Source organism: Orbicella faveolata, unplaced genomic scaffold (assembly GCF_042242905.1).
Source record: "Orbicella faveolata isolate gen_17 unplaced genomic scaffold, um_ofav_v1 contig_27, whole genome shotgun sequence".
Lineage (NCBI taxonomy): Eukaryota > Metazoa > Cnidaria > Anthozoa > Scleractinia > Merulinidae > Orbicella > Orbicella faveolata.
The window spans coordinates 5,206,698-5,224,368 of record NW_028301555.1 but is presented as its reverse complement, the minus strand read 5'-3'; the positions used below and the strand labels follow the sequence as shown (position 1 = coordinate 5,224,368).

Sequence of the window (17,671 nt, the reverse complement as noted above, 5' to 3'; positions counted from 1 at the left end):
GAAAAGACCCGGAAATTTGTTTCTGAAAAAGGGTGCGAGCCCTGTTTGCAGACAAGAAAACGGTTCATCAAGCTCTAAATTAACAAACAATTATAAATTGTGATTATAAAGATAAATATTATGATTTCTCATGATCATGCACATAACTTGCACTAGAGAGATTGAGGGTTTTCCCTGTTGATAGGTCTTTCCCCACCAAACTATGTGTAGAAAATCAATACACAGCATAGAATTGCAAAATTTGCACTGTTTATTAAAAAATAAGACTACACAAGGAACATAAAACATCTTCTTTCAAACGACCTCCAAATCTTTGCCAATGAGTCAGCTAATTGGATGCCAATTAGTCAGCTAATTAGACACCAATTCGTAAGCTAATTTGGCGTCAATCAGTAAAGTAAGTTAATGCCAATAAGTAAGTTAATTTGATGCTTCAGAGTCATCTGTTTCCTGTTCAGGAGGATACCACTACAGCTTGTTGATGTGACTGTAGGCAACCTCTGGCTGGCTTGTTGTAGACCACTTGAAATTAAAAGAACTTTGAAAACCATTGATGGTCAATTTGTGCCAGCTACCAAGCAAAGGGTATTCTACAAAAATAATAAAAAAAAAAAAAGGAAAAGGGAAAAGAAAGAAAAAAATGGTGCTATTTAGGCCTATTTGTAGTCTGCAGTCTGTAAATTTCACACATCGACTACAAGAGTGGCCCAGTGCACTGGCATGTGCCTCACTCAAGCGTTACTGAGACCAAGCTGATATTTTATGGTATCGAAAGGAAGACATAGCAACGCTATAATACGGTATAATAGAGGCACTAGAGCTAGATCGGGAGGTATTTGAAGCGATCCCAGATACTGCAGATATAAACAGCGTAGATCGGCAAGGGATGTGGAAATTTACAAGGCGCCGCGGTCACATGTACTCATCGAAGGAACATCAAGAGCACAATCGGCAAATGTTGCCTGATTCTCGGCTTCAACGAAACTTGCAATTGACATCCATCTCAACCACTTTCCACAACTCTACTCTGTATATTTCTCAGGAATCGGGCGCGAAAATGTGAGATCTCAGCTCAAAACACGGCTAGCTAGTTGTTGAAGTTTCGAAATTATGAATCAAAATGGCTTCCAAAACAACACGCAGCGAACATCTGAATCTTGGAACAACGAAAGGTTCTTATTGGGCGATTGTTGGAACAACGAAAGGCTGAGATTGAGGAATCCAGCCGTGTGCTTAAATTGGTAAATCTAGTCATTTGATTGGTTCAAACTGTGCTTCATTTGTGCTAACATTGCCGCAATACTACGCGAGTGCGTTGCGTTATAATCGATCATTGGATAACGCTCTTACCGTGAGTCGAAGATTTATTGCTTTTTCACATTTAGCCCGTAGAACAGCTAATCCGCCTGTTCTGCGCTGCAGGTTAGCTGAAGTGATTCGGCATGACTAGTCGAATATGGGACAATATGAGTACAGTGATTCATAGATGCACCAAGGTGTATACCAAAGGAAATGAACATTGAAGTTAATAAACCAGATAACTTGGAGTCTCGAGTGTGGCGGAACCGCGTTCGCGGACAACATGATACTCGTTACACGTTCACTTTTTCATCCACTATTCGCGCGTAAATGTGGCGTGCGCGCAAGACACGACAACTTTAGCGCCAAAGACGCGACTTGCGTTTTAACCAGCGAGAGAAGGTCAGAGGAACGCGAAACAGCTGAGATTCCGTTGGGCTCAATTCAAACTTTTCTCCCCGCGCTGCCGTGAGTTATATTTTCTTGAGGTTGGTAGCGTTAAATTCATAGTTTGTAGTCATAGCAACCTCTATCGTGTTCAGAGGAAAATTCTGAAGCACTATCATGTGAAAAGCAAGAAACCTTCGATCTACGGGAAGTGCGTGACCCGGGGGTGCGTGATCGATTGATCGATTGTTCGATTGTCAAGTCACGCGTGAGTTGTGGTTAGCGCGCGGAAGCTCTCACGCACTAATTCTCGAGCGTGGGCGCTCGTGTGAGATCACAGCGCTTTTCGTGTTTGAAGTTTTTTCAACTATTTTTTCGAAATTTTGATGTCAAGTGGCAAGAAATCGGAGTTTTAGACTATAATACACACATGAGATTGATTATGGTCTGGAAAATGCTCTGATTAAAGCAGTGTGCCTCAGATTTGCTCTGATCAGATCGACAGGTTATGTCGAGATAAATCTTACATCGTTGCAAAAGTGAAAAAGAAATTGGAACGCTTCACGATTTTGCTAACTATTTCCTCAGATGTTAGCGCAATCAAATTAAGCACAATTTAAGCACAATGTTAGCACACTTTGAACCAATCAAATAGCTGGATCCACTATTTTAAGCACAAGGTAAGCCAATTAGAGAAGGAGAATTTTATCCAACGTTGGACTAACATGGCGAACCAAGATGCGGCGCTTTGCTGTTGGTTGTTCTTCCGAGTCTCATGCTCTTTACCCTGTACCTTCATGTCTCGGCTGTCTGGCTGTGTTTTCGCGTGAGATGGCAAAGACCTTCAAAGGTAAAATGCAGCGAAAGGATCCGAACTTCGCGCTTTGGAGTGTGCTAAAAGAGGATGTTTGACTCGGGGCATAACTTCAGATAAGGGGAAGGATACTATGGGCATGCAGTGGAACTATTGAGCAGATCTGGAAAGAGCAGCAGTATCACATAGCATGTATTCAAGATCCTGGAGGTACTGCTGTCCAGTTGTACACAAAGACTGGACCCTTAAGAAGGGAGTCATTAGCTCCCAGTTTACTGATCGGCAAGAGGGTCCACATCTCTTGAGTCATTCCACAACTGACACATCGAGTGCTTCATTCCAGGAAGTGATCAAGAACAGAACTGCATCACCCCAAAAATTATTCAAGTTTGGCCATGTGGGGTAGTGGAATACCAATACACCTGAAATGAAAAACCCATTATACCCAAAATTTCCCCTCATATATATTTGGGCAATGTTGCAAAAACATGCCCACTAGGTTTAATTGCCTGGATTCAGGTGCAGTCCTAATCCAGGCTAAGCTAGCGACTTTAAACCCCGGGGAAGGGGGGAGGGGGGCTCCATCACAGCCAGGCTGGCCACATGTGCCAGGCACTGCCCTATTTGCTGGTGGTTTGCTGGCAGCCAGCTGTCAAAAGCAGGGGGAGGGGAGGGAGAGTTTTCAGTGTTAAATAACCTTGATATTGACTGTGTTTCTGGGTATTTTACTCAGTTGATGAACCTTGTTGGAGGGTTCTGTCTTGATATGGTACCCTGCTGGAGTGGTCCATGCCATGTGCATGCGTGACAAGCTAACCTCCTGGTCAGAGGGGCGGTGAGATGACTTCTGGCCAGTGGGACTGCCCTTGAATCAATGCGGGCATGTTTTTGTGAATACAGTCAGATATGTGAAATACCAAATTATTTGGAAAGCACAAGGTATACTTTATACCCATAAAAGGCCCAATTTTGGCGTCAAAATACCATATACTCAAATTAAAATCCCCCTGTATACCCTGTACCCCAAAATGCTGGCTGACCCTGATTTTTATAATTATTTATACAGTTGAAACTCGATATAATGAAGGGCCAATGGACTGGCAAAATATGTTTGCTATATTGGGATTCTTTTGGATATAATTTACAATTACTGGAGCAAAGAAAACCATTTATTATACCTGGGACTTTGTTAAATAGAGGTTCATTAAATCAAGGTTCCATTGTATGCATATAGTTATTTTTTTGCTAGGAACAATAGCCAATGATATGCACTACCAAGAATATCTCCTTGAGGGTAGTGTTCATTGGAATGAAGATATAGGACAGTGGCTGCTGTAGAAGACTTAGAAGCACCAATGTCACACACCTGTAGAACTCTATAGCAGTGTTCTTCGTCATGAAGTCAATTGCTTTAGCAACCTACGGTATGGGAATGACCTAGTGGACTGCCAGGATCACAGAAAGTACACAGGTCAGCAAGTTTTTTATGATCTTCTTTTCATTTGACTAAAGTATGATAATCCATGATTAATCTTTTCATGGTTTATTAACAAAGCAAAATGAGTGATTCTTTACTATAAAGAGTGGTGATTATGTTGCTATATGCGGGGGTTTTACCGTATCCAGGACATGCTAAATGTCAAAATGGTATTAATAAATTTGAAATGGTACATATAGTTCATCTAGAGGCATGTTCTATCTATGCTTCATCTTCCATGGAGATGCTGGACTTTCTCCACATGGATTTCTCATCTCTATTGTAAAAAGGGTTGGTTTACATTTCAATTTTTTCTTGTCATTTCTAATTACAGTGTAACAGGGAAAGCATTTTATTTGAAATACGAATCACCACTACTGCTACCCAATAGCCTAGGGGGGGGGGGTGGTACTCCCTTATATGGACTATATAGGTATGTGCGGCCCCAAAAGGTATGATTTTTCAGCCATTTTGGTCATAAGTAGGGTATCAATTTTAGCTGATTTTGGGCATTTTAGTCATAAATAGGGTATGATTTTTGCGCTCTAGCCTTGATATGGGTATGTTTTTAAGAAGAAGCCACTTTTTATCAAAAAGAAAATCAACAAAAACCCTTCACAAATTATGTTTACAGTAGTTTAACATTGGTCTGAACTAGGGAACTAATTATAATGCAGGTCTGAAACAGGAATTTGATTTAAGGGTCAGGTCATAAACAGGGTTTCGAATTATTGGTCAGGTCATAAACAGGGTAGGGAATATCACAGATTTTGGTCATAAATTGGGTAAGGGTTTTGGGAAGCGGGCCGTACACCCCCACCCGGTTTTTAATTTTTCTGGGAGTACCCCCTCCCTCCCCAGGGCCCAATAGTTAGGTTCAATTTATGCTAATCTCCACCAAGTGTTAAAAAGTAAGAAAGGTCATATTTCTCATTGAGATAGAGGCAACCATGCGATCCACCCATGCTTCGTTGTACTTGTTTTGCAGATATTTAAGTGGTAAATAATTTACGTTTGTTTGAACGTAGTGAATTAGAACGTAAGGCCATATTTCTCATTGAGATAGAGGCAACCTGCTCTTGACATAAATTCTCAGATAATAGTGAAAGAGCAAAACTCACTGATGTGCCAGGAAAGATTAGACTTGTACTTGATTTCTTCTTCCTTTATTCACATTGTGTAGTTTCAGAAATTATCCATACCCCCCGCACAAAAGAGATTTTTTTCTTAAAATACTTTTGGTCTGCGAGAAGACCCCCCACCCCCCCAACAAAATTCTAATCTCTTCTGTAGAGGGAGTATGGATATTTTCTGGAACTGCACATTCCTTCCAGAAGGTCTGATATCAAGCCCAGATTAGACTCAACACAATTTAGCCTTTCCTACTGTCTACACAATTTTTCCCCAAAACAGGTTGCAGAGAGTGATAATAAATCTATATTTTATTTATAATCAAGCCCAGGTTAGACTCAACACAATTAGCCTTTCCTACTGTCCACAATTATTATTATTATTATTGTTATTACTATTATAATCTCAAAAATTACAATTTCCTTGATTGTGATTGGTCTTAGAAACTCCTATTTTCCACTAATTGACTTGCCAAGTTGTTATCGGACAGTTCATTATTGGACAGTTCATTATTGGACAGTTTGTTATCGAACAGTTCAATAAGCCAATCACATTCAAAGTTGTAGTTTAAATCAACCAATCACATTCAAAGGTGTAGTTACGTGCGTGCGTGCATGCGCTATTGTGTTTTTGGTGCCTAATTGCCAGTAGGAGGTGCGGTGGCCTTAGAATGTTTACATCTCCTTTGTAGGTATTTCACTGCAAATTTTCCCTTTCTTTCATAACTTGGCTATTCTTCTTTTCTTGGAAATTGTAATTTTTATGATCAACTGATAATTATTATTATAATTATTATTATTATCATCATCATTATTATGTATTATTACTCTTGCTGGTCACGAGACTTGAGTTTAAGATTACAGAGGACAAATTGTTGTGATGGAAAATAAAATTCTCCTCACTTGTACAAAGAAGGAAATGTGGATACCAGTGATGAGAATCTGTATGAAGATGAATGCTAGTTTTGGCGCAATTAATCTTTGACAAGCTCATCACACAGAGACAGAACAAAATTAGGTTATAAAATACATAAAGTTACTTGTTTATGGAAACATACAAACAACAATCTCGTCCCTTGCGTGTGCATGACAATTATCTTTTACTTACTTTCCGTTGTTTGGAAACATTTTTTTAAACACTGGAAACTAGTTGGCATCGCTTTCACGGTGGCTAAATTAGCTTTAATTGTGTTAAAGAAATGAAGCCTTGTTTTGATTCCCTGGGCGGGGGGGGGGGGGGGGCGGGGGGGCAATGCTCCCAGAAAAGTTGGGTTGGGGTGTGTGGCCCACTTCTCAAAACCCTTACCCTATTTATGACCAACATCTGCGATTTTTGCTACCCTATTTATGACCTGGCCAAAAATTTGATACCCTATTTATGACCGTTGGGGCTGACACAGTTGCCCTAAACATTAGTTATGAAGGTCTTTTGTTCATGGTCTTATTGATAAATTACAATGAAAAAGTAGCTTCCTCTAAGAAACATACTCAATTCGAGACTAGAGTGCTAAAACCATACCCTATTTAAGACCAAAATGGCTAAAATCGATACCCTATTTATGCCCAAAATGGTTAAAAAAAACCCTACCCTTTGGGGCCGCGCATAACCTATATAGGCCATATAAGGGAGTACCCCCCCCCCCCGGGTTTTGATTTCCTGTAACATCATCATCATCATCATCATCATCATCATCGTTATTTAAAAACACTGTAAATACATCAGGCATTAACAATTTATTATAAAAGCTTATTACGGAAGACTATGTATACAGATTAATCCTCTATAATTTGAAATATTGCTAACTGTTAAAGAAAAGTAAACTAAATTAAAGCCTGTTTTACGTGAATGCCGTGTCGGAATTAATTAACAATTGTCGGAAATTAGTCAGAGATGTCGCTTGCCTAGCAGCTGAGGGTAGACTGTTCCAGAGGGCTGCACCACTATAGCCAAAGCTATTTTTGTAATAGTTTGTACGTGGCAAGGGAATAGCAAGCTTGTTATCAGAATTGCGCAAATTGTAAGAAGTAATCACATCACTCCGCTGAATGAATTTCGAGGACAACTGTAATTGGGTGCGAGGCCATTTAAGGACTTATAGACCATCTCAGCCTATAGTTTTTGACGTCGAGTTTCTAAATCATCAGCTTTGCGCGCTGCTAAACTGGAAAACGTTTGCCCTAGTTTACCCAATGTAGCCAGTTCTCAGTGGAGACGGTCGAAAAAGCAGGCGGGCGAGGAACCAGACCCCGCTCGTCGCCCGCCCGCTTTTACGATCGTTCCCACTGACCGAGAGCTGGACCAGGTTACAAGGCATACTGTGTTCCATCATACACTGTTGTATTTGGTCTATGATGTGGTTTTGAATTTTCTTGATTAAAAATTCTAGCGACACTGTCTTGCCGGGCATACCTTGTAGCCAAAATCTGTCTAATTTGACATGTTTTTAATATCTTCTATTAAAACTGCATCTTTTGACGGTAAGAACTGATACTGTAATTATTTCATGGTTTGATATCGTGACGTCTTATCTATAGATTTTTAAGGTACTCTTTCGTTTCATAACAACGTGCACCTAAGGACCTAGTCAGACAAAAGTGATATCTTAGCTTCATTGACCAACGCCCATCGTTAGCCAGACTTTCAAGTGAAAGTACGTGCGGGTTAGAACAAGCACCTCTGACTAGATACACCATGCGAGAAATAGTCCATTTACAGGCTGGACAATGTGGAAATCAGATCGGTGCGAAGGTAAAACCCTGATTTTGTATTTCTTTTGTTCTTTGCGAAATAATCTGGGGAAAAATTGGCGATACATTTCACTCAGCTCTATTTCAGCCATGAATATTCTAACTAAAAACTCAAGCGCTATATTTTCCATTGCCGTTCGTAGTTTTAACTGTGAATGATGTCATTCCTTTAAGACTGATTTATACATTCCTTTACGATTTGTCTTTCTCCTTTGACGGGATTTTAATCGTTGGAACGCTGTATTCAAAAACTGACTTTTTATTCAAATTATCAATGCAAAGCAATCGGTTGTATTTTAATGGCTTTCTTCACACACGCGTACATATCGCGTCACTACTTTAACTTGTCGCAGGTTCATTAAACCTTTAAAATCTACTAGAAATCGAGAAGAAATTTAATATCCATGCCGATCTTCCCTAACTCATCTTCTTTTACATCTTCGCCTGTCTTTCTGGTAATATTCCATTCCATTTAAGCTGGTTTGTTTTTTTCTGCGAGGCAATTTTTTTTTTTTTTACCACACCCATAAAATAATAATGCTACGAGATTTTCAATTCTGTCTATTTGTTGTGCCCACGGGAGCGAAGACACAATATTTCTTGCTACGCTATTGTTATCGATTGTAACTTCTCGCATTTTGGAAAGCTGGGTTTTCTTTACGATGAAGTACATCCTTTTAGCTATGTTTACATAGAAATTCTCGAAATGTTGTATATGAAAAAAGCAAACAACATCACATGTTATAATTTATACCGACGGATCAATAACGCTCGTGAGACATTTGAATGAAAAGATGCAATTTAATATCAACATGTTTTTTACAGTTTCGGTTAAGCTTCAATTAAGATGGTTTCTTTGATTTTTGCGAGGCGATTGAATGAAATATTTCACTTTAATTTCAATAACCATGTTTATAGTCCCACTGTTATGGTTTGGCAAAATTGCTCCAGTTACTTTAGTTTCGAAAGATAATTACACCAACAAGAATAAAACGTTTCACTTTAGTTTCAACAAACACGATTTATTGTTTGTTGTTACTTTAAAATACTTTCATTATCTCTCAGTTTTGGGAAGTCATTTCAGATGAACATGGCGTCGATCCAACTGGTTCCTACCATGGCGATGCACAGACACAACTCGACAAAATCGACGTTTACTACAACGAAGCTACAGGTATGAATAAAGCAATAAAAAAATTGCTGATAAGTATTTTTTGATGCCAGAAAGGTTTTATGTTAGAGGTGCTAAAATTGCCTGAGCTCTTTAATTTGTCTGCGGCCTCGAAATTGAAATAATTAATGTTTTTTTCGTCGCGTTGCATTGAGATGATTTGACGTTTGAAACTTCACGAAGTACATTTCCGCTCCTGTCATCGCTATCCAATAAAGAAAGCTGTTTCAATTTAACTGGGTTTGCACGATGTTATTTTTCTTCGACTTCCCCCAGGTCAAGTTTTTATGACCTGTTTTATAAAACTCATGCTAACAAAGCTGAAAACGGGTGGAGGAAAATAACACTAGATTTTCATCATTTCAGATCAAATTTTCCCTTTTTTCATATGACGTTATTTGCATAAAACGCGAAGACTCAAAAATTGATCCATTAAGCATGAATCGTAAGCCTTGTGCATGTTAAAGCAATTTGTGCGAAAATTTCCCATAGCGATATAACACTGAAAAAAGGGAAACTTTTTAGATCGTCGAAGTATTTTTTTTGTTCGGAATTCCCCACAGCTTGAAATTACTGTCAAAGTATTGTGATAGAAATCAAAAATGAAAAGCAAAACATACATTTAGGACTGTATTAAGAATGTAAATCGAAATTCTATCGAAATATCACTGGTGAATGCAAGGCTATTTTGTCTATTACTAAAAACATGCGTCCATTAGCCCAGCAGGTGTACTTAGCCAGTCTTATATTTTAAACTTATTTACTCTCCAGGAGGAAAATATGTTCCCAGAGCAATTCTTGTTGACCTGGAACCAGGCACTATGGATTCTGTACGATCTGGTTCCTATGGGCAGTTGTTCCGTCCTGATAATTTTGTTTTTGGTAAGCTTAGAACATGTTCTCATTTTGAATTTTTTTTTTTCTCGTATTTACATGTCATATCCTTTATTTAAATAATTGATAAATCAGAGTTTATTTTGATTTCATCGTATTCGTGCGCAAAGGTTTAATTGACAAGCAGCCAAATTTAGATTTCATGTTTCTGTCGGCGTCTCGAAAATTTCTAAAGATAAGAATAATTAACTAGCTTAAGGAACTTAAGCTGGTATTTAGTTTGTATTGAAATGTCTTCCACCTGTTCCCATTTCCTCGCAGGCCAAAGTGGCGCAGGAAACAACTGGGCCAAGGGCCATTATACTGAGGGGGCCGAGCTAGTGGACTCAGTTTTGGACGTAGTCCGCAAAGAAACCGAAAACTGCGACTGCGTTCAAGGTTTTCAGCTGACTCACTCATTAGGAGGGGGAACTGGATCAGGCATGGGCACTCTGCTCATTTCCAAGATACGCGAGGAGTACCCAGACAGGATCATGAACTCGTTCAGTGTGGTACCCTCTCCGAAGGTACACGTCGACCGTGTAACATATGAAGCCTTAATTAGAAGCCTTGTTGCTTCAAGCTTTAATCGCTGATTTACTGTTTATTGGTCGTCTCTGTTAATTTCAGTTCAAAATATTAGCCCTTGGCTAGAAAAGGTGACTTTTGATATAAAGTGTTTCATAATTCTAAAGAAGACTTTTGAAATTATAGTTTCATTTGATTGACAAAGTCACTTTTCAACCTGGATGTCAGCCTGCGAGAGTCTACACCTTTGAGCTGACCCACCTTTGGGTTGTCAAAATTCTAATTTCTCTTTGTGTACCTTGCTCAGGTCTCTGACACCGTTGTTGAGCCGTACAACGCTACACTGTCAGTGCATCAACTCGTTGAAAACACTGACGAAACTTACTGCATCGACAACGAGGCTCTGTATGACATCTGCTTCAGAACCCTCAAGTTGAGCAATCCTACATACGGGGACTTGAATCATCTGGTGTCCGCGACAATGAGTGGTGTGACCACGTGCCTGCGGTTCCCAGGACAGGTAGGTCAGAATAGCAGAAGATTGTTTATGAATTTCCTCGTCGGACGACTCCGTCATACAGATTAAAGAATCGAAAAACTAAAACCGCAAGTGTTAGACAGATTTTATGACGGCAGGAGCCATCAATGCAAAGTTTGCACGGCCTTCTCAACCTGGCCGAAAAGAGCTGAAACGACACAAATTACCTCCTTCAGTTCAAGTTTCCTCTTTTTTTTTCAAGCCAAGATGGTTGCTACTTTGACCCTTAAAATGAGTCGAATGCAAGAAAAAATTTCACTCACTCAAATTGGGATCGTGATTTATAAAGCCCTTTCGTTTTCTGCAAATCTCCCGCGAGTATGGTTTATCGTGCTCAAAATATAGTAGTGTTCTATTCAAAATCTTCTTCCAATTTCAGTTGAATGCAGATCTCAGGAAGCTAGCTGTGAACATGGTCCCATTCCCCCGCCTCCATTTCTTCATGCCAGGGTTTGCACCGCTGACCAGTCGCGGCTCACAGCATTACCGCGCGCTAACAGTCCCGGAGTTGACTCAGCAGATGTTTGATTCCAAGAACATGATGGCTGCTTGTGACCCGAGGCATGGACGCTATCTAACTGTAGCAGCGGTGTTCCGTGGCAAGATGTCGATGAAGGAAGTGGATGAACAAATGTTGAACGTTCAGAACAAAAACAGGTTCGCCTTCGATATCCATTTGCAATAATTTCTACCTTTCTCCTGGTGGGGCTGTTCTCCCAAAATCCTGCGTGGCGAAGGGGTAGGGGCGGAAATTATGGTCGAACATAACAGCATGTTGAACAGAAAACCCATTCCAAAAGTCTTAAAAAGTCACACTAAGCCCTGTTCCAGATAATTTCTCCTTGACACCGGCTGTAAAATGTCGTTTTAACTGTCGTTTTACAAAATGTTAAGGTGGTATGATACCTTAGAATGGACCAAAAAGTTTGCTAAATATGGTGACGAAAGATCAATTGTGTGCTATTGCACTCAAGAAGAGAAATTAAATTTTGAAAGTTTTACTCAAAATGGTCGTTATGGAAACCAGCCACAGCCTTATGAGGTAGTGTTTTACAGTATTGACGCCAACACTTCCTGCTCTTTTACAAACAATAAACTGCAAGGCTGATACTACGCGAAAAACGTAGCTGTCCACTGTTGCGATCCTACTTTATCGGTTCTTGTCATGTTGGTGTCTCGAAACGTTTTTCGCTTAGTATCAGCCTTGCAGTTTATTGCTTGTCTTCATACATTTTTTGGCTGATCAGATCTCTTGTAGATCCTACGTTGGCAGCGTTTATCGTATGCGGTCCCTTGCAGTTTATGGTTTCTCTTTCACAAAACAAGATTTTACTGTCAATTAAGCATATCGCGTAAGTTTCTGATTTGTTCTGTGCAACGAACCTAAGTTTTGACAGTTAACTCTTATCGTCAGCGCTTTTTGCAGGCTTTGTTTGGAAATAACCTTATTGTATACAACACCCAGTGGACAAATCATCTCATGTCACGTGACAGACGTTAAAATGTTACGAGTTTTTTGATTTATATCATTACGACACTATTGGTCTTTGATTAACCCAAGTTTCAGGGTTTCTACTTAAAAACCTCGCAAAGTAGCAATGTTGGCGCGAAGTCAGTCGGTACAGAAGTAAACATTTGAGAAAAATGCACTTTACGTTTCTTACACGAGGTATTAAGCATTAAACGAGCCACAAATAGCGGTGGGGTTGCAGATTGGATTTCGGGGGAGGGAGTGCAACGGTTGCTCTATTTTATAAAAAGTTACCGCAGTTGTGGGAAATGAATGAGCTTGGGATGGCAATTCGAGGGAAAGCTTTTCACAACTTACTTACTTACTTACTTAATCCTCTTCGTTCCTAAGTGGAACATAGGTCCTCAACTAGCGCGCGCCACCTAACCCTATTTTGTGCAGTGCCTTTTGCCTCATTCCACGTAACATGCTTCGCCGCCAGCTCTGCCATTCTCGTGCGTCTCCAGCTGTTTTGGGGTCTCCCTCTCTTTCGCTTCCCCTGTGGGTTCCACTCTAGTGCCCTCTTGACTACGTGTCCATCTGGTTTCCTCAGTGTGTGGCCGATCCAGCAGACATTGTGCAGCTTCTTTGGACAGAATAAAGCCAACTCCTCTCTCATGATTTTCACCTTCATCCATTCCTGAGTATAGCACAGTTTCGCCTGTAGCTACCCTCAACTTCCCACAAGAGTTCCATCTCATTTCACTTACTCCTAGAATACTAATACCATACCTCTGCATCTCCTTGATCACCTGTGCGCACTTACCAGTCTCTTTTCACAACTAATTATACCAATCGAGTTGTGCATGTCTTTAAAGTTTTTTTCTAAATAGTTTCGATCATATATGTGAAAACCAATCTATATTTTTGGTCACGTTCTTATAGTAAACAGTCGTTGCTATGGCCGTTGCTAAGTGAAAAAACTTACACCACTGTGTACCTTCCTTAAATTTTACACTCATCTAGAAGAAACTTTGCCAAGATCGTTTCAAAATGTTTTTGACAAGTCCTCAAGGGTCTTAAGTCTTGTATTTCCAAGAAATTGAATTTTTCATGAACATCGCCATATTTTAGGGTACCATACTCCCTTAAAACCTACGGCCAATACCAAACTAAAGGCAAAATCTATGCCTTGTTTGGTCCGAAGTCATTTTAAATTCTTGAAAATCATTCCCTGTTGAAAGGCGCTCAGCCCGCAAACCTGCAGCTTTACTTGTCTGTCAGGCTACATGGGTATTATGACGAGTATTGCCTTGTATTATATTAAGATTCAATCTTTTCAACATGTTTGTGTATTTTTCTCTTTTGCAGTTCTTACTTTGTGGAATGGATTCCTAACAACGTCAAGACCGCTGTTTGCGATATTCCTCCTCGCGGGCTCAAGATGTCCTCCACGTTCATTGGCAACAGCACTGCCATTCAAGAACTGTTCAAACGAATCGGTGAGCAGTTCACTGCCATGTTCAGACGTAAGGCTTTCTTGCACTGGTACACAGGAGAGGGGATGGACGAGATGGAATTCACTGAGGTAAAATAGCTTTCGATCATTTGCTGTTTTTGTTTTGTGTGACAAAATCTTCTTTTCAAAGCAAATGGTTTGAACCCAGGAGTATCATCTATCAGTAGTTATAGCCCGGGGAGGGGGACTCCCACGTAAAAAGGACGCGGGTGCTCGTCGGATATTTTGAAAAGGACCCCTAAAAGGTACCAAGTTCCTGTTTTGTGGGTGTAGCTCAAAAATGTTTTCACCCCCAACGAGGTACCAATTCTAAAACAACACATTATCTTCTGTCATATCTTTTTCGGCTCAATACCCTAAAAGGTATCGCAAAAGTTCCCGCTGTGGGCCTTTTGAGGATGAACACCATAAAGAGGTACCAAAAACGCGTTTTTAACCCCTAAAAGGAATGACAAGCACCCCCGTCCTTTTCATAAGAAAGAATTACTGAAAGAATTACACTGGCTTCCTGTTTCTGAACGCATTAAATTCAAGATTATGTTACTTACCTTTAAGGCTCTTCGTCAACAATCTCCTGTCTACATTCAAGATCTATTAGCGTACTACCAACCTTCCAGAATCCTCCGATCATCACACTTATTACTTCTTAACCCCACGAACTTTCACCTGAAGACATATGGTTCTCGAGCTTTTGCTGTTTCCGCTCCTGAACTCTGGAACAGTCTACCTGTTTCTATCCGCTCATGTGACAATCTAAACTCAAAACTCATCTTTTTAAGAAAACTTATTATTCTTAGCGATTTTTACTTTCTATTACTTTCTTAAATGCACATTTTTAATTATTGAGATTAGTACAGATCATTTTGGCGAATTGTACAGCGCCTAGAGCAGGCATGGATAGGCGCTATATAAATATTTATTTATTATTATTATTTATTATAAGGGAGTTCCCCTCGAGATCAGTAATTCGTATTGTGTGATCGTCTGGGTGAGGGTAGTTCTGAAAAGACGATCACACTGTATGAACTAAAATCCTCTTTTGTTTAATGCTTATTATAAAAGTCTTGGCCATCTCTCTGTCAGACTGTCACGCAACTCGATCCCCCTCTCTCGAGAGCATGGTGTTGCGTGACAAAGAGGGGGTCAGAAGTGGACTAGGCGAAGTTATCTTGCAAATAAAGCATTTCAAATTGTAATGCAAACCGAACGTGACAGATAAAAAACGCACAAGTTGTGAAAAGCTAGATAGAGCGCGCGTTTCAGTTGACAGTTCTTGTGTGACCCGGTTCATTCTGTTCTTTTTCAGGCCGAGTCCAACATGAATGACCTGGTATCCGAGTACCAACAGTACCAGGACGCCACTGCCGAGGAAGAGGGAGATTACGACGACGACGAAGGCGAGGTCGAACCGGAAGATTAAATTTACCAAATATAACGAGTTAAGTTGACATAAGTCAACTCTTGCTTTAGAATAGCACCAAAAATATTTCTTGTAGGATTATGCGAATTGGAAAGGTTAGTTAAATTTTTAATCGTTGTTTGTTGTTTTCTGCGTAATATGATTTCAGTCAAAAGAAACCTGAGCTGATACTTTCAATTCGAACAACGGTGGTCCTAGTTATTTAGCTGGCGTAATATTAAGAATGCCGGCAAATTTAATCAAAGTGTAATGATTTTTATACTATTGAAATATTATTCAATTATTTACACTATTGAAAATATTGTTTAATGAATAATATAATTTAAAAGTTGTATCATTTTTATATGATTTCTTTTTCCTTGTAGAGATTTTAAACCCCAGTGAAAAAAAAAATAAAAGTCTCAAAACTACATGAAAAACAACATGGATCTTTATTTTTTTATTTCCTAAAAACATTAATCGCAGACAAGAGAAAAAGATCATGGTCTCTGGTCGCAGATTGTGAAAGCTTTCTCGGCACATCACTAGTGTAGTTATTTAAGTCGAACCCCGAGCCCCGGCCACACGATCGCAACATTGCAACGCAACATATCGCATCATTGTTGGGCGAAACATGTTGCGCGCGTTTGGCCACCCTCTTGCGATGCATTGTGACATGTTGAGTGTTGATAGCTCAAATTTGTCCATTTTAAACCTTGAGCAAATTAGACCCAACTTGTCGCAACAGCTAACAGGGTGGCCACACGCACGCAACATGTTTCGCCCAACGATATTGCGATATTTTGCGTTAAAATGGTGCGATCGTTTGACCAGGGCATCAGCCCGTTCACATAACGCCGGAGGAATTGAAAATGGAGATTTTACTCTGAAAACGCATCAAAGGTTTTCCGTCCACACTACCCTTGAGGAATTTAAAAAACGCAACAATCACTGCTGGTCACCTCGGATTTGTGTTTGAGGAAAACTCGGGCGGGGAAATTACATGATTACTATCGCGACTTCATCGTTCTTGAAAAGCTCCGTTTTCAAAATGTTTTCCGTCCGCACGTGAACAAAAAGCCGGCGTTTTCAAACTCTTCCGGTTTGATGAGCGTTTTCGAAAAGCTTCGTTTTCGTGACGGACTTGCGTGGGCGGCAAACCTAACCGCAGAAATAAAGCTGTGTTTTCAAATACAATTCCTCTGACGCAGTGTGGACGCTGCCTCAGACATGTCCTGAGCCAGGAAGAGGATGGGGCAGCGGGGGGGGGGGGGGGGGTGGGGGTGAGAATTGTTAGCGTGATAATCACGTGATGCACGATTGCTTTCGCACGTGCCTGGATTATGCAAATTTGTCACCGTTTTGGTTTGCGAGAGAGTTTTCTTCTTAACTTTGCTTTCGAACTCGTCAAGTTTCCTGTCTACTCTCCGAGAAGCACATCTCACGAACGTAAGTAACCATTCTAATGTTTAAGTTTAATATTGACCGTTGAGTTTAAAACACGAGTCATGCATGTACTTCGACTGCTTGCGACTTTCTTTCGTTGTCAACGAATGTGAAAACCGCTTAAAATGTTTCTTCAAAGTCGTACGGGTAGTGTGTGTGTTTTTTTTTTTAAATTTGGTTTCGTCCACACTCAACGAGATTTCAAGACGAATTGTCGTTGAACTTCTGTCCGAGTTTCTCGCTCTTATCTTTAGACGTTCAATGATTTGCCAAAGCATGCTGTATTCCCGGAGGGGGGGGGGGGGTACTCCCTTATACGGGCTATATAGGTATGTGCGGCCCCAAAGGGTATGGTTTTTCAGCTGTTTTGTTCATAAATAGGGTATCGATTTTAGCTGATTTTGGCCATTTTGGTCATAAATAGGGTATTGTTTTTGCACTCTAGCCTTGATATGGGTATGTTTTTAAGAAGAAGCCGCTTTTTCATCATTATCGAAAAGAAAATCAGCAAAAGCCCTTCACAAATTATGTTTACGGTAATTAAACATTGGTCTGAGCTTGGGAACTAATTATAACGCAGGTCTGAAACAGAGTTTTGATTTAAGGGTCAGGTCATAAATTGGGTAGGAAATATCGCAGATTTTGGTCATAAATAGGGTAAGGGTTTTGGGAAGCGGGCCGCACACCCCTATCCGATTTTTCAGGGAGTACCCCCCCCCCCCGGGGGGTGATATTACAGTGATTATCTTCTGTTTTAAAACATACCAGACAACGTAAGTCGTATGCTTCGCCACGAAATTTCGAGAAAAATCGAATTCTGCTTCGTGTTGCTCTTCAAAACTTAAATTTTGTGAGAGTTTTAATTTGGCAATTATTGTTTAACACAGTAATA

General features: G+C 40.1%; 1 protein-coding gene and 1 long non-coding RNA gene across 4 annotated transcripts; one reads left to right on the top strand and one right to left on the bottom strand.

The window, feature by feature from the left end:
• Nucleotides 1-232: 232 nt before the first annotated feature.
• Nucleotides 233-1,564, bottom strand: LOC149107274 (uncharacterized). The gene is made up of 2 exons (XR_016209434.1): nucleotides 1,351-1,564; nucleotides 233-590 (listed from the first exon to the last, which is right to left on the bottom strand). It is a non-coding gene; the product is annotated as an uncharacterized LOC149107274 (long non-coding RNA).
• An 824-nt stretch (nucleotides 1,565-2,388) lies between these two features.
• On the top strand, nucleotides 2,389-15,776 carry LOC110044270 (tubulin beta-2B chain-like). 3 transcript variants are annotated; one of them, XM_020749797.2, is made up of 9 exons: nucleotides 2,389-2,536; nucleotides 3,750-3,971; nucleotides 8,921-9,029; nucleotides 9,798-9,908; nucleotides 10,182-10,426; nucleotides 10,735-10,947; nucleotides 11,345-11,622; nucleotides 13,787-14,003; nucleotides 15,241-15,776. In XM_020749797.2, exons 4-9 carry the CDS (start codon nucleotides 9,848-9,850, stop codon nucleotides 15,352-15,354), a joined length of 1,128 nt encoding a protein of 375 aa, XP_020605456.1. In that variant the 5' UTR covers nucleotides 2,389-2,536; nucleotides 3,750-3,971; nucleotides 8,921-9,029; nucleotides 9,798-9,847; the 3' UTR covers nucleotides 15,355-15,776. The 3 variants fall into 3 exon arrangements, with proteins under 3 accessions (XP_020605456.1, XP_020605455.1, XP_020605454.1); XM_020749796.2 differs by lacking the exon at nucleotides 2,389-2,536 and having other exon boundaries at nucleotides 3,165-3,971; XM_020749795.2 differs by lacking the exons at nucleotides 2,389-2,536; nucleotides 3,750-3,971 and adding an exon at nucleotides 6,779-7,856.
• The last annotated feature ends 1,895 nt before the right edge of the window (nucleotides 15,777-17,671 follow it).

What these genes read in the sequence shown, in the direction of transcription:
- LOC110044270 (XM_020749795.2), top strand. Translation starts at nt 7,800, where the DNA reads ATGCGAGAAATAGTCCATTTACAGGCTGGACAATGTGGAAATCAGATC. An exon ending in GAAATCAGATCGGTGCGAAG is followed by an intron (nt 7,857 to 8,920) that starts GTAAAACCCTGA and finishes ATTATCTCTCAG; the next exon opens with TTTTGGGAAGTCATTTCAGA. An exon ending in TCCTGATAATTTTGTTTTTG is followed by an intron (nt 9,909 to 10,181) that starts GTAAGCTTAGAA and finishes ATTTCCTCGCAG; the next exon opens with GCCAAAGTGGCGCAGGAAAC.